The sequence below is a fragment of the Notothenia coriiceps genome, unplaced genomic scaffold (assembly GCF_000735185.1).
Source record: "Notothenia coriiceps isolate Sejong01 unplaced genomic scaffold, NC01 NC01_scaffold00019001, whole genome shotgun sequence".
Classification (NCBI taxonomy): Eukaryota; Metazoa; Chordata; class Actinopteri; order Perciformes; family Nototheniidae; genus Notothenia; species Notothenia coriiceps.
This window is the reverse complement of record NW_011351702.1, coordinates 924,244-937,577: the sequence shown is the minus strand read 5'-3', so window position 1 is coordinate 937,577 and position 13,334 is coordinate 924,244. Positions and strand designations below refer to the sequence as shown.

The following is a 13,334-nucleotide window of genomic DNA, read 5'->3' as shown; positions in this document are numbered from 1 at the left end:
TGTGTTCAAAATGTAAGAAGTAGAAAGTACAGGTATTTGTGTTCAACATGTAAGAAGTAGAAAGTACAGGTATTTGTGTTCAACATGTAAGAAGTAGAAAGTACAGGTATTTGAGTTCAACATGTAAGAAGTAGAAAGTACAGGTATTTGTGTTCAACATGTAAGAAGTAGAAAGTACAGGTATTTGAGTTCAACATGTAAGAAGTAGAAAGTACAGGTATTTGAGTTCAACATGTAAGAAGTAGAAAGTACAGGTATTTGTGTTCAACATGTAAGAAGTAGAAAGTACAGGTATTTGTGTTCAACATGTAAGAAGTAGAAAGTACAGGTATTTGAGTTCAACATGTAAGAAGTAGAGGTATTACAAGAGCTTCTTTAAAAAGGGAAATCACTCACAACAGGAAACACTTAAAGATACAAACAGGTGATAACACTTACTCCAGTTTTGTGCACAACGTCTTTGTAGATGGTGACGAGTCGATCGATCGCTCCCTCTCTGAGACACACAAACATCTCCGGTTAAAATGACAGACGAGTCTTTAAGTGTAACATTTAAATTAGGATATTTAGCTAAAAACCAAATGAGGACTGCGGGATTTGGAAAAAGTGCTAATTGACATCATTTTGAGTGATATTGCAATTAAGATATGATTCACAAAAATGCAGGAATGTTAGTTTTTTTTATCATAAGTCTCCTTTTAGATGACAACAGTATTACAATGATCATGGTGGGATTATTTTAAGAGGATCTGGAGCAAACAAATTCATATTTTCAGTGTCGGAACAACTCTGAAAAACCAAAACGGTAATTTTTTTACATTTATTGTGCCTTTAACAACTATTGAGCTGACTGCTATTTTGGATAATGGCCCTGGAGCAAATCTGATCTCTAACGGCCCGTCCACAGACAGGCATGAAAAAAATCTTGAAAAATCTTGAAGCTGGGCGTGTCTGCAGCTTGGCGATTTTTTCGGAGCAACGCGACCAACAACCAATCACATGAATGTCCCGCCCCGACATACAAAGCAATAGCAATGTTAAAACGAAGTAAACTGGATATAAACTCTCCAAACAGGCGAAAACCTACCAGTTTCACCCACTGTCTCTGCCACCTCCCTCCATGCCTGGTTCCTCCGGTTTGTATCCCGGTAAATAGTTCTGGTCGTAAAGAACCGGGTGATTTGGTACCGTAATTTCTCGTTTGGATTATGAGGAAATGAACTGCGGTCTGGCTCTCCTAGCTTGCACGCTTGCACGCTGGCGGGATTTGCATAAACGGGATTTGATTGGCTGATGCCAGCTTTGAAAGCATCGGGAGCATCAAAAGTTGAACATTGCTCAACTTTTGATGCTCACGATGCTTGCAAAGCCATGCTCCGCTTCCCACAATGCAGTTCGGCAAAGATTAAAAATCTTCTACGTCACCCCATTCAAGTGAACGGGCGAAGTTTTGAAATATTTTTTTCATGCCTGTGTGTGGACGGGCCATAAGGACGGCAGGCAATACGTGTACATTTAAAATTGGGATATTTAGCTCAAACCAAATGAGGACTACACGATTTGGAAAAAGTGCTAATTGACATCATTTTGAGTGATATTGCAGTTCTGATATGCTTCACAAAATTGATGGGAATGGTTGTTTTTGCATCTTAACTCCTTTTAGTTGACAATTGATCATGGTGGGATTCGTTCAAGAGGATCAGTCTCTTGAATAACATTTTTCAGAACCCTGAAGCACCCAAAACGTAATTAAAAACTGCACTGTAACATATATATTGTGCATTTAGACAAACATAGGTTTTACTGTGATTTTGGACATCGCCCTGGAGCTCACCTGATCTCTAAGGACGGCAGGTGAGGCAGGAAGTCGTTTCCCACGAAGAAGCACATGAAGACCCAGTCGTCTATGCTCCTCTCAAAGTCGAAGGGAAACGGCAGACTGGCCATCGTCAGCTCTCGAGCCAAATACTGAAAACGTGGAGGAGGGGAAGAATTAAAACAGTTATCTGTAAGGTGCTTCTCTCTGAAGACCAATGTTTGCTCTTATACCCAGTCTAGTTAAATGTACATTATTTAATATTCTGTTCTTGTACACATCATATTCTATTTACATGTATATACGCTTCTTGCAGTATATTTGGGTACAGCCCTAAAGGAAGCAATTACATTATTTATTTCCAAAAAGGAGATAGAGTCTTACCTCTCGCAGCACACAGAGTCTGATGAATATGAACTCCTGCTCAGACCCCGGCATCGAGCCGGCAAATTCATCGTGCTGAAAGAGAGGGAAACACAACGGATCAAATATCACTCGTGGAAAGATGGCAGCTTCTTAAAGGTCACCTATTATGCAACATCCACTTCCACTTCATGTCAGGATGAGTGTTCTCCTGGACTCACCTCTCCCTGCTTCTCTCGAGCCACGCCCTGGCACTCTTTGAGTTCGTGTCCGACCTGGTTGCAGAGGGCGCAGGGTCTCGGTTTGTTGGGTTTGAACTCCTCTCTGATGATGGTGAAGTTGGGCTCGTGGGTGGCCAGGCCCAGCATGATCAGATCAGCTGAACATGGGAGGGGGAGAAGGATTAATAATGAACACATATTGGCTTAGAAAGTAGTCAAAAAACAATACATCAAGGTCACTTCAGACTGGAACATGAATTACTTTTATATAATCTTATTTATTTCACATTTAGGAGTAAAGTCTTACCATCAGCTCCACAACTTGAATTGTATTTTACGGCAACAAATCTTTATCTACATTACATTTTAGACTTAATTTAAAGTCTTACCGTCAGCTCCACACAGGCAGTGGTGTGTGTTTGGGTCGTGGTTGGGTTGAGCTGCAAAACAGAATCACAAACAAGAGTCAATATAATGTGTGTCAGCTTGTATTCGTAAAGTATTTGTTTTAGTCTCAGATCAAAGTCTTAACATGTGAGAAATGTAAGAATTAATGCTCAATATTCTCGAGTGTATTTACATTTATGTTACAGGGTTTCCCACACATAGACTTTACTTGGGCGGACCGCCCAGGTATATTAACGTCCGCCAAAGTATATTTTGCCACCCATTTAGGTTTATATATTTTTGTATCGAGCACGACGGCAACGCCATGGATTAACTAGGGGACAACAATCCCTCCTTTACCTGTTCGCTCCGCTATTTTGTGAAGGGTCTGCTTCTTGCGCTCCGCAGTAACCCCGCAGCGAGGCTCGGGCGAACAATTCATGCTCCACTAGCACCCACCCCCCGTTCATGAGCGTGCTCCACTAGCACCTCCCCCTGTTCTCGACTACCACCACAAGTATATTTCAGATCTGTGGGAAAAACTGAATGTCCCAATTATAGAAATATTTAATAGCACAAATAAAATGAATTTTTGCTTCAAACACACAGTTAATATGCCGTTTTTCGATTTACTCATTTAATAACGTGTATTTGTAGTGTCATCAGAATTGCTGTGTAATTCAATATGTCATTGTAGAACAAAGACGGTGATCAGTGGATAAACAGCGGTTGTGACTGCAGAGAGCTTTGTGAAAGGCATATACCTACATCACACAGGCTGACTGTTGATAGAATCCTACACGCCTGACAAATAATCTCCCTCAGTGCTGTTTACAGAACACCTAACAAGTGTTACATTTGCACCACTAATCGGGGGAAACTGTGAAACCACGGTATTGTGTACGGTGCAGTAATCCATTATGGAATTCCTTCATTGTTATTCAGCTCCAATCTCATTACCTCTATTCAACATTTAAGTACGAAGAAAATGAAGACTGGCATTGTTGTACAATCAGAAACGTTTCAAACACAGGAGGGGGGGAGTAGTAACACTGCATGGCTTTGCATGTCTAAGCTTGCTTCTCCCATCTTACACTGGTACATATCTGATGTATGAATAATACAGGACTAAGAAACATTGTTAAGGCATTTCATATTCATAACACCAACAATGTATCTAAGCACCTTAAGATTTCCTGCATCTAAAATTACACCTTCCCAAAGGTTTTTCTCTCCACATAGACAATAATATGTGTTCACTGAATGTTTCATCATGTCTCCGTCAGAGATATTATTGAGAAATTATAGTGCAGGCAATGAGTCAGGAAGCACTATGACAGTGGCCCGAGTAGAATCCAGGGGAGATGTATTATTATGATATTTTCTTGGAGGAATCTGGAATTGAATTCTGATTCAGTGGAATATGATTTTAAGGCGAGGTTATGCTATCCCCTGATAGATGATACACAGGCAACAGTCACGCTACACAGAGCATCGCAATAGATACAGCGAGTACAGAGCTGGCCATGCACAACACCAGCGGGCTGCATAGAGATGAGCTCTGAAGGAATGGGATCACTGGGGCATAAACACAACAACAAGGATGTAATGGAGGGTTTACTACCCCAACTCTTTAATCCACTTTGTTATCTGGGAAGTAGAAGTTTCCCAACATTTTCAAAGGGATAGAAAGGTTTATAGCGTGGTGAATGTTATGAATAACAGAACCCGGCTGATATAAGGAAATGTATTACAAGTATAAAATAACACAGTTTTGACAATGTAATAAAGTTACATTTGGCTTTCCGGTTTAACACTGTACAATTCACACAAAGGAAATTAAGATGCATTTAAAAAAAAAATGTGTGTATGTAGAATCTTACTTGTGTGTAATTGAATGCATCACATTTGTAAGTGAGGGTAGTTTACTTTTAAGAGAGCTTCTTGGTCTATTATAAAAAGCACAAAAGGAAAAGGAGAGTGTGACCCAAGCAGCTATTGTAACAAAGCAGGATTGCAACATCACTGAGACCTTGAAGTTAAATAATTTCTTCAAAATAAAGGCAACAAAAACATTCCCTTAAAAAAGGATAGAGTCACACCAGAACAAAAAAACATAAAATGTGTCCTTGAATACTTTATGAAGTTTCTCTGGTGAGACTGCAGCTGTACAATCATTACAAAAAAAGTGTATTGTATCCTGGTCAATGGATTTCTAAATGGAAGAGTCTGGGTAGGTCATTTTAAGGATAAGAAATATGCCTGGTTACAGCATTGGATCCATTCTGTGTAAGTGGTTGCACCATGGGATCACATCAGTCCTCCAGGGGCAGATTCAGCTCTGATAAATGAATCCACGGGGGTTGAGATAGCACTGAAAGGCTCCTTGCATCTCTCCTCTTCATACAAACACATCTAATCTCATCTTATTTACTTCTTTATCTCTTAAAAACACAGACTACTCCATCTAAGTTCACCAAACATAATAATAATGGCATCACTGTATCAGCAGAGCTTTATGTTGCTTAGGCCCTGAGAAAAGTGGTTGATGGAGGATTTCATCAGGTTAAAAAGGGGCTATTTATGGCACACCTGAACAGTACATCATGACCAGTGATTCAGATGGTGGTGAATTAGAGGAGAGCTGCAGGTGATGAATCTGTGCTCGGTATCCTGGGAGGTCATTCACATGACATAAAGAGCGATTAGGGGCCTTGTCCCCAATCTATCAGGGGACAATCGGTGTATTTCATCATCACATCTTGCCCCTTTTTTCCGTTCTCCCTCCCCTCTGGGAAACCGCTCATCAGAAACACGGCCATTTAAGTGTGCGGCCATGGACAAGGTCACAGCCCAACTGTCTGTATATACACTTTCTGTGGGTATTTTTATCTACTCATGTATTCACCACAAAGACAAAAGGGAGACAAGGAGCTGCTCAGCCGTCTCTTGTCCCTGAGGAGTCATCAATCAGCGCTGGATGTGACCCTGGAGGACAGATGTGTTCCTGTGGAGAACGCACTCACCCTGGATGGACCAAGGCTCTGCTGCTGGGCTGTGGCAGCTGGAGGAGGCGCTGGACTCATCAGGCACACTGTAAGGCTGACAGTAGTGAGGGGACTCGGAGGAGGTTCTGACCCTTAATCTTGAATGGGTGTCATTTTATCATTTTTGTATCTGGGGCCTTTTACACTATGTCACGTGGGTCTGAAACTACTGATGCTTTAATCAAATCAAACTTCATGTATATAGCTCTTTTCATAGACAAAGCTAGCTCAAAGTGCTTCACAAAACACAATTGTAAAAAAAAAACAATACTAGCTCCCCTTTCCAGGTCATAACCAGAGGAGTAAGCAATGCAGGACTGAATAAAACCATATTATAAAACATTTAAATAAAAACAATAAAAAGGAATAAAATAAGAATATATTAAGAATGAAGTACAATTCAGCTAAAAGCCTGATTAAAAACGTTGGTCTATTATTGGGCGGCTCAAATAAGGGCGGGACTGTTTTATTTTGTGAAGGACAACCCTCCTGCATGGGTCACAATGGAATACCTGTCACTTGCTGTCCCCATAGACCTTTATATTTACTCAGCAAATAAAAGAAAGTTAATTAAACAGACAAGGAACCCCTTTCTCAAAAACACGATTGTGGTTTGGCACAGTGTTCTGAAATGCCTTGGTGAGATACAGAATCTATCCCAATTCTCACCAATTGTTGGTAATGATGGATTTCGGCCAGGCAGGGCAGATCCAGGCTTTAAAACCTGGTCTACCAAAAGTATTGCTAAAGTGTCTGATATTTATAAAGAAGCTACATTTATGTCATTTGAAGAGCTTAGAACCACATATGGAATTCCTGCAAAGCACTTTTTCAAATATCTCCAACTCCGGAGTTTTATAAGGTCCTGCCAGGGCAGCTTAGAACTTCCCCCTCTGTCCACTTTAGAAAACATAATTTTGAAACATCCTTATCCTTATTATACAATCTGTTCGCAAATGAATGTAAAGAATCATCACAATATCTTGCAGGCCTGGAAATTGGACTTAAATCAAATGATAACACAGGAGGAATGGTCAAAGGCTTGCTCCTTGGCTCAAACTCAAACAACGAACACACACTCCAAATTACTACAGTATAAATGGCTAACCAGACAGTACATTACTCCGGCTAGGTTGCACCACTTTAATCCTAATATTCCTGATACATGCTTTAAATGTAACAACGTGAAGGCCGGGGTCGCTCTTTCACTGTATGGGAGTGCCCACAAATAATCTAAGGGTGTTAGAGCTGATCAGGGTGGTTATTGGTAAAGAGGTACCTTTTGATCCTAAATTGTGTATCCTGAATATAAACCAAGGGTGGGCAAACTTTTTGGCTCGGGGGCCACTATGAGTTTTAAAATGTGTCAGACGGGCCGGGCCAGTAGCAGATCGGTGAAAAAATATTTAGCTGTCCACTCCTCATTATACACTCGGCACTCATTGTTGACTTTTCTTTTCTTTGGTCCACTCATTGTTACAGATGCAGGTTCAAAGGTGAATTAGGTTCAAAGGTGAATTATTGCGTCACCGTTTGCGTNTTTGCCTATGGCCCCCCGGTGAATGTTTGCCTGGGGCCCCCCGGTGAATTTTTGCCTATGGCCCCCGGTGAATGTTTGCCTATGGCCCTCGGTGAATGTTTGCCTATGGCCCCCGGTGAATGTTTGCCTGGGGCCCTCGGTGAATGTTTGCCTATGGCCCCCGGTGAATGTTTGCCTATGGCCCCCGGTGAATGTTTGCCTGGGGCCCCCGGTGAATGTTTGCCTATGGCCCCCGGTGAATGTTTACCTGNAGAAAACTTCAAATAACTTGCCTTGAAAAATGCCAAATATCTGAATCTTAGTTTGAGGAGAGGAGACCCTTTCTCATTTCTCTAATTCCCCTCAAACGAGGAGGGGAATTAGAGAAATGAGAAAGGGTCTCCTCTCCTCAAACTAAGATTCAGATATTTGGCATTTTTCAAGGCAAGTTATTTGAAGTTTTCTTTCTCAAACGTATGTCGGCTTGATTTCAGGAAGTGCTTCTGCCGAGCGTCACCCCGACTTTCAGATGTTTCAACGTCTTCAAACTGTGCATTAAAACAAGAGGATGAAGAACACGCCCGTAGACCAGAGACGTCACAACACTGGAACACATTTACATAATCAGTGGCGATTCTAGAGTGTGTGAGGGCCCCAGGCAAACATTCACCGGGGGCCCCAGGCAAACATTCACCGGGGGCCCCAGGCAAACATTCACCGGGGGCCCCAGGCAAACATTCACCGAGGGCCCCAGGCAAACATTCACCGGGGCCCCTCGAACCAGCTTCCATCCCCACGCACAGCCGACATGTCGTTGCAGTAAATTAAAGGGTGTTCCATGTTGTCGTTGCTGTGGACCTTCTTTGGGGGCCCCCTGCTGGTCCGCGGCCCCAAGCGGTTGCTTGCCTTGCCTTTTCGCAAGCGGCGCCCCTGAACATAATCACAGATAGAAAAGCATCCCGAGTCTCTGTCTCTATCGACTCCTGAGTGAAGGAGCCTGGGGGGGTTATAACTCTCTGACATAGAGGATTAGAGGGTCTCTGCATCGTGTCTTTATATCTGTCCTTGTTTTGATAAGAAGTACTTCATTGATCCCACATTTGGAAATGTCTGTGTTGCAGCATCATAACAAGACAAGAGTAGAAATAAACAATACTAGAATTTAAACATCTCAAAATAGAATGAAAGCAACATTAAAAAGTAGAAAATATGCGGTTGATCTGACAAAAGAGTATTATGGTATGGCCATGGCACACGGTGTTTTTGGCGCCACCTTATGGTCGTTCGTGGCGATGACAGCCATGAACGGTTGGTATGTTCTGATGTCTGTGAGTTTATTGCATTTCTCTGTGTAGAATCTGACTTCACATCTGAAATAAATAGCAAACTGTCGTAGCCATTTAAAGTTTCAGTGGAGTGAGATGAGTCGTGTGATTAGTTAAGATGTGTTTGTGTCTTGAAGCAAATTTTAAAAACATCGTAGTTGTCCTTTTGTTTCAGTTTTACAAAAAAAGATATGATTGGATGGAAAGAGAAGACTCTCTTTCTGCCATGTTTGATATGCTATCTGCCAACACGTGCGTAGACAGAGCAGCCTCAGGGACAGAGTATTATGGGATGCACGTACTTCCTGCTGGCCTTGGGCACCCCGCTGCCGCCGGCCTCCTCTCCGTCCTCCACCTCCTCCGGCTTCAGGTTCTCCTTCTCCGGCTTCAGGTTCTTCTCTTCTTCCGGCTTCCTCGGGGGTCCGCCGAAGAAATCTCCGATCCCCTTCTGCCAGTCCGGAGTGGGGCGAGGACACACAAGGTTTCCTCCGGCATACTTACCCTTAGCTGAGAGACAGAAAGCACAGAGTCAGAACTACGTCCCCTGAGACAGCTGGTAAAGGTGGAGCTCGTATTCATTTATATATATTCATCTGGGACCCAAAGCATGCTCTGACAGAGAATATGAACTGCTATCATCTAATGGAGATCAATAAAGTCAGCCTGAAGCATCCTTTGTGCTCCAGTCCTCTCAGTAACACAGAGCTACAGATCAGATGCACGCTGAAGGCTCTTAGAGCATCTCTCACTGATCCTGATGTGATGTTCAATGTTTGTTTCTCATGTGTCTTGATGTTTGTCTGTTGATGTTATGTGATCTGACCATTAAAAAGTGTTATCCTATCGTAAGTTAGTCATATATCGTGCGTGTGTGTGTGTGTGTCAGGTCGGACCGGGGGTCCCCGTCTGGCCGCTGCTCGACGACTGGTTTGCAGAACTCGCTCCAAAAGACTTCCGGGGTGCAGCCGCTGCAACAGCTGTAAACAACAATAAAAACACAACAATGATGAGGATTTATAATACAAACATGTGGAAGAAGTGGGTTGTGCAAAGGTAATAGAAAAGAAAGCAGAGTAGAGTTTGGATTTAAGTGCCAGAAAGTGATTCTAATGAACAAAAAGCAAAAATATAAAAAGGAGGTGCAGGAGGGATATCAAAGTAAAGCATACGCAGATTTTGAACGTGAAAGTTCAAATAATTCACATTTAAAATAAGCTTTTAGGAAGGCATGTGTAAGAAGTTGCGGTGTGGAAATGAGCACCATCCACAAACCAGTCTTCATGCATTTATTGACCCATTTAACCGGATAATTAAAATGGATCTTAACACGCACTGATACATGAACCAAGTTTTTTAAAGTGCATTTGCATCCACTAAAACAGCTAAATGTGGGGTGAACTGTCTGCCGAATGTACAACAACACCCCATGGGTTTGACACACGTTTTAAAAAAAGTAAAGTCGCAGATCTGTCGGCGACAATAATCAAAAAGGTTTTAGATGATGTACTTTCTTAAAGGGGTTTGGTGTGACGTCACAAAGCTACGGCGCTAAAAACTGGCGCCAGTTTTATCAAAAGAGAAAAACTAACTTGTAGAAAAGATTCAGAAACATGTCATCCGCGCAGAAAGAACAACAATGACAATACAAAGAGGATTCTGTTGTTTTTGGTTGTTTATTATCGTTTAAATTATCTATTTTAGGAGGAAACAAGCCACCCTTATGGCGGGAGGCTGGTGTTATGGAGTGTAAACCCGCTCTATATTACTACCCTGACATGTTAAAATGTTTGTTATGTAATAATTAGTCAATTATAGGTGAAGGCTAAGTCATTATTTTGTGTAAACAGTTCACATTTCTCTGTTTGTTTTGAATTGTTCGTTTGGCGCGCTTCCATCCCGCCAAACTACATGAGAAAGAAGTGACACTCGCGCTGAAAATCACACTTTTTTAATGTTTATATGTAGTAAATGTTATAAGTTTTTCACTGTACCTTTCCTGTAGGCTGCGGGAACACTGTCAGCTTTAGTCCTCACCATGTTGGCTGCGACCTGTGGATCAGAGCAGGTTTCTAACGGCTCTCAGACGAAAGTGAAGGGAAGCTTTAGTTAGAAACACGGCACGGAGATCTTCTTCTTCGGCTGCTGATATTCAGGCAGAGCAGAAGAGACGCAGCGGTGAGACGGTGCTGCCCCCTCAGGCGAACGGGTGTAACTACAGCTTTTAAGAGTTATCAAGCGTTATCAAGCCGTATTAAATAATATAAAATTAAAGTAACAACAAATATTTAATTCTGATAAAGGGCAGATATCAGTAGTAAATATAATGATATGTTTTCAAAATAACATACTGCCTGTTGATATCAAATTATAAAATGTACTAATGAATCTATTACAATTATCATTAGTTATTCGTTAAAGAAACTACAGGTGACACCCTGCTTTAACACTGAAGCATGAGTAATAACAGTGTAATTATATCATATATACTCATATAAACTGGGAAATGTTTATACTGTTATCACTTTTTCCACCTGTTACCTGTTTGCGAAAAAAAATCTGTACAACAAGGTTTCAAAAAAAGCGTTTCCTGTATTTTGTCCCCTCCCGGGTCTCCGTAGTGGCGGTTTATGTCGGCTGCTGGCGGATCAGAAAAACAAAGCAACTTCCAGCTTTAATTCACATCTAACGGTATGTCATTAACATTAATACACAATTTGATTAAACGCATTAACCTTTACCCGTAACTTACCGCGTGTTTCGGGCTGTTTACGGTGACTTTAAGGGCTGTTTGTGTACTTTCTGGTGTTGTTTTCTTCTGTTGCTAACTAACTGCTAGCTGCTAGCGCTACTTAACTTTACCTGCTGTTTTTCATATTTTACAAATTATAGTCCCGTTTTTTTATGAAACACAAACAAGTGACCTGTCTGTTAATGTTTTTATACATTTATATAACTTTCCCAAAAAGATCAGCTGTTGATAGTTAGTTTTAGTAAACTGAAGCTAAACTGTCACATTTATTTATAACTGCTCTGTCACAAGCAGTGGGAGCAGTATTTAGATTCTTTATTAAAGTACACGTACCACACTGTGAAAATACTCGATTTCAAGTAACAGTACTACATGGTACTTGGTTTTTAGGGAAATGTACTTTAAGTATTTCGGGGGAAACTTCTGTGTAGCAATGCAGGAGGAGTCACCGACTCAAAGGAGACACGGGGAGAGCTGGAGCTCTGATGTCAAACACTGATGGTTTATTTGGAGCTTCGGCCGGAGAATTCACAAAACAAGTCCAAGAGCCAGAGGTTCTGACTTCACGGTAGAGTTGCCACGTCAATTCTGAAGAACTCTACCCCAGACCCATGTGTTTAGCTAGTTCAGAGAGAAGAATCAACATGCTGCCTAACAAGATAGAATGATAACACCTCTATCAGCTGACGCCAGCAGGCAGGAACAGGGAGACTGAGCACTGAGAGCACAGCAGCCAAGGTTACAGGTGCGTGGGCACAGTCAGGACAGTTTGAACTGATACACTGGGTCACAGTTATGGACCGTGGAAAATATTTCCCCAGCAAGTATTAATACAAGCACAGTAAAAAGAGTAAAATTAGCTTCCAAAATGTAGTAAAGTAGAAGTATAAAGCAGCATAAAACTCACTCACACACACACACTGACACTGTCACATATATACACACACACACACACACACACACACACACACACTGTCAGTCACACTCACTCAATCAGTCACACACACTCACTCACACACACACACTGTTTCACACACACACACACACACACACACTCTCTCTAGCGCAAAAACATTTGAATATGTGATTTTATGTTAAGCGTATATATACCGCTGCAGCCTTAAGATAATTGTGTGTGTGTGTGTGTGTAGACGCTGCCATGGAGGAGGTGACCCGCCTGGTGTCCACAGGAGACTGTGTGAGGATCTGGGATGCCGGTTCGATGGCCCCTCTGGAGCAGTTTAACCCCCACAGCAGCGGACACCCGGTGAACCAGGCCTGCTGGAGCTCCAACAGTATCCTGAGACACGGCTCCATCACTGGGTGTTAGTGATACATATCAGAGGGGGGGAGCACTCAGGTCTGGTACTTTAGTAAAAGTAGAAGTACACCATGTACCTCTGAACTGTAGAGGAGTAGAAGTACACCATGTACCTCTGAACTGTAGAGGAGTAGAAGTACACCATGTACCTCTGAACTGTAGCGGGGTAGAAGTACACCACACTGGTAACTATGATATCCTGTGTGAGTCCATGCTGGTTGTTGATCCTGAGCAGATTTCAGATCATTACCTGGTGAGTGCCAGCAGCAGCGGAGACAAGCTGGTGGTCAGCAGCCTGAAGTCCTCTCCAGTCCCAGTGGTGGAGCTGGGAGACGGGGTGAGACTCTACGCTGCTTCATATCAACATGTGTTCAGTCTCTCTCTCTCTCTCTCCCTCTCTCTCTCTCTCTCTCTCTCTCTCTCTCTCTCTCTCTCTCTCTCTTTCTCTTTCTCTTTCTCTCCCTCTCCCTCTCTCTCGCTCTCACTCTCTCTCTTTCTCTCCCTCTCTCTCTCTCTCGCTCTCTCTCTCTCTCTCTCTCTCTCTCTCTCTCTCTCTCTCTCTCTCTTTCTCTCCCTCTCTCTCGCT

At 42.3% G+C, this 13,334-nt stretch overlaps 2 protein-coding genes and 1 long non-coding RNA gene across 3 annotated transcripts; 1 reads left to right on the top strand and 2 right to left on the bottom strand.

The window, feature by feature from the left end:
- Positions 1–393: 393 nt before the first annotated feature.
- Positions 394–3,229, bottom strand: LOC104951729 (5'-3' exoribonuclease 2-like). The gene is made up of 6 exons (XM_010778460.1): positions 3,148–3,229; positions 2,790–2,840; positions 2,401–2,558; positions 2,201–2,275; positions 1,835–1,968; positions 394–496 (listed from the first exon to the last, which is right to left on the bottom strand). The coding sequence occupies exons 1-6, from the start codon at positions 3,227–3,229 to the stop codon at positions 409–411; spliced, it is 588 nt and encodes a 195-aa protein (XP_010776762.1). The 3' UTR covers positions 394–408.
- Positions 3,230–7,724: 4,495 nt separating this feature from the next.
- pclaf (PCNA clamp associated factor) lies at positions 7,725–10,846 on the bottom strand. The gene is made up of 3 exons (XM_010778404.1): positions 10,670–10,846; positions 9,572–9,655; positions 7,725–9,185 (listed from the first exon to the last, which is right to left on the bottom strand). The coding sequence occupies exons 1-3, from the start codon at positions 10,713–10,715 to the stop codon at positions 8,950–8,952; spliced, it is 366 nt and encodes a 121-aa protein (XP_010776706.1). The 5' UTR covers positions 10,716–10,846; the 3' UTR covers positions 7,725–8,949.
- A 416-nt stretch (positions 10,847–11,262) lies between these two features.
- On the top strand, positions 11,263–13,120 carry LOC104951681 (uncharacterized). Its single transcript, XR_799041.1, has 3 exons — positions 11,263–11,366; positions 12,579–12,722; positions 12,991–13,120. It is a non-coding gene; the product is annotated as an uncharacterized lncRNA (long non-coding RNA).
- Positions 13,121–13,334: the final 214 nt, after the last annotated feature.

What these genes read in the sequence shown, in the direction of transcription:
- LOC104951729 (XM_010778460.1), bottom strand. Translation starts at nt 3,229, where the DNA reads ATGAATTGTTCGCCCGAGCCTCGCTGCGGGGTTACTGCGGAGCGCAAG. An exon ending in CTCGAGAGAAGCAGGGAGAG is followed by an intron (nt 2,276 to 2,400) that starts GTGAGTCCAGGA and finishes CCTCTCTTTCAG; the next exon opens with CACGATGAATTTGCCGGCTC. An exon ending in GACTCTGTGTGCTGCGAGAG is followed by an intron (nt 1,969 to 2,200) that starts GTAAGACTCTAT and finishes CCACGTTTTCAG; the next exon opens with TATTTGGCTCGAGAGCTGAC.
- pclaf (XM_010778404.1), bottom strand. Translation starts at nt 10,715, where the DNA reads ATGGTGAGGACTAAAGCTGACAGTGTTCCCGCAGCCTACAGGAAAG. An exon ending in TCCCGCAGCCTACAGGAAAG is followed by an intron (nt 9,656 to 10,669) that starts GTACAGTGAAAA and finishes TGTTGTTTACAG; the next exon opens with CTGTTGCAGCGGCTGCACCC. An exon ending in CGGCCAGACGGGGACCCCCG is followed by an intron (nt 9,186 to 9,571) that starts GTCCGACCTGAC and finishes TCTGTCTCTCAG; the next exon opens with CTAAGGGTAAGTATGCCGGA.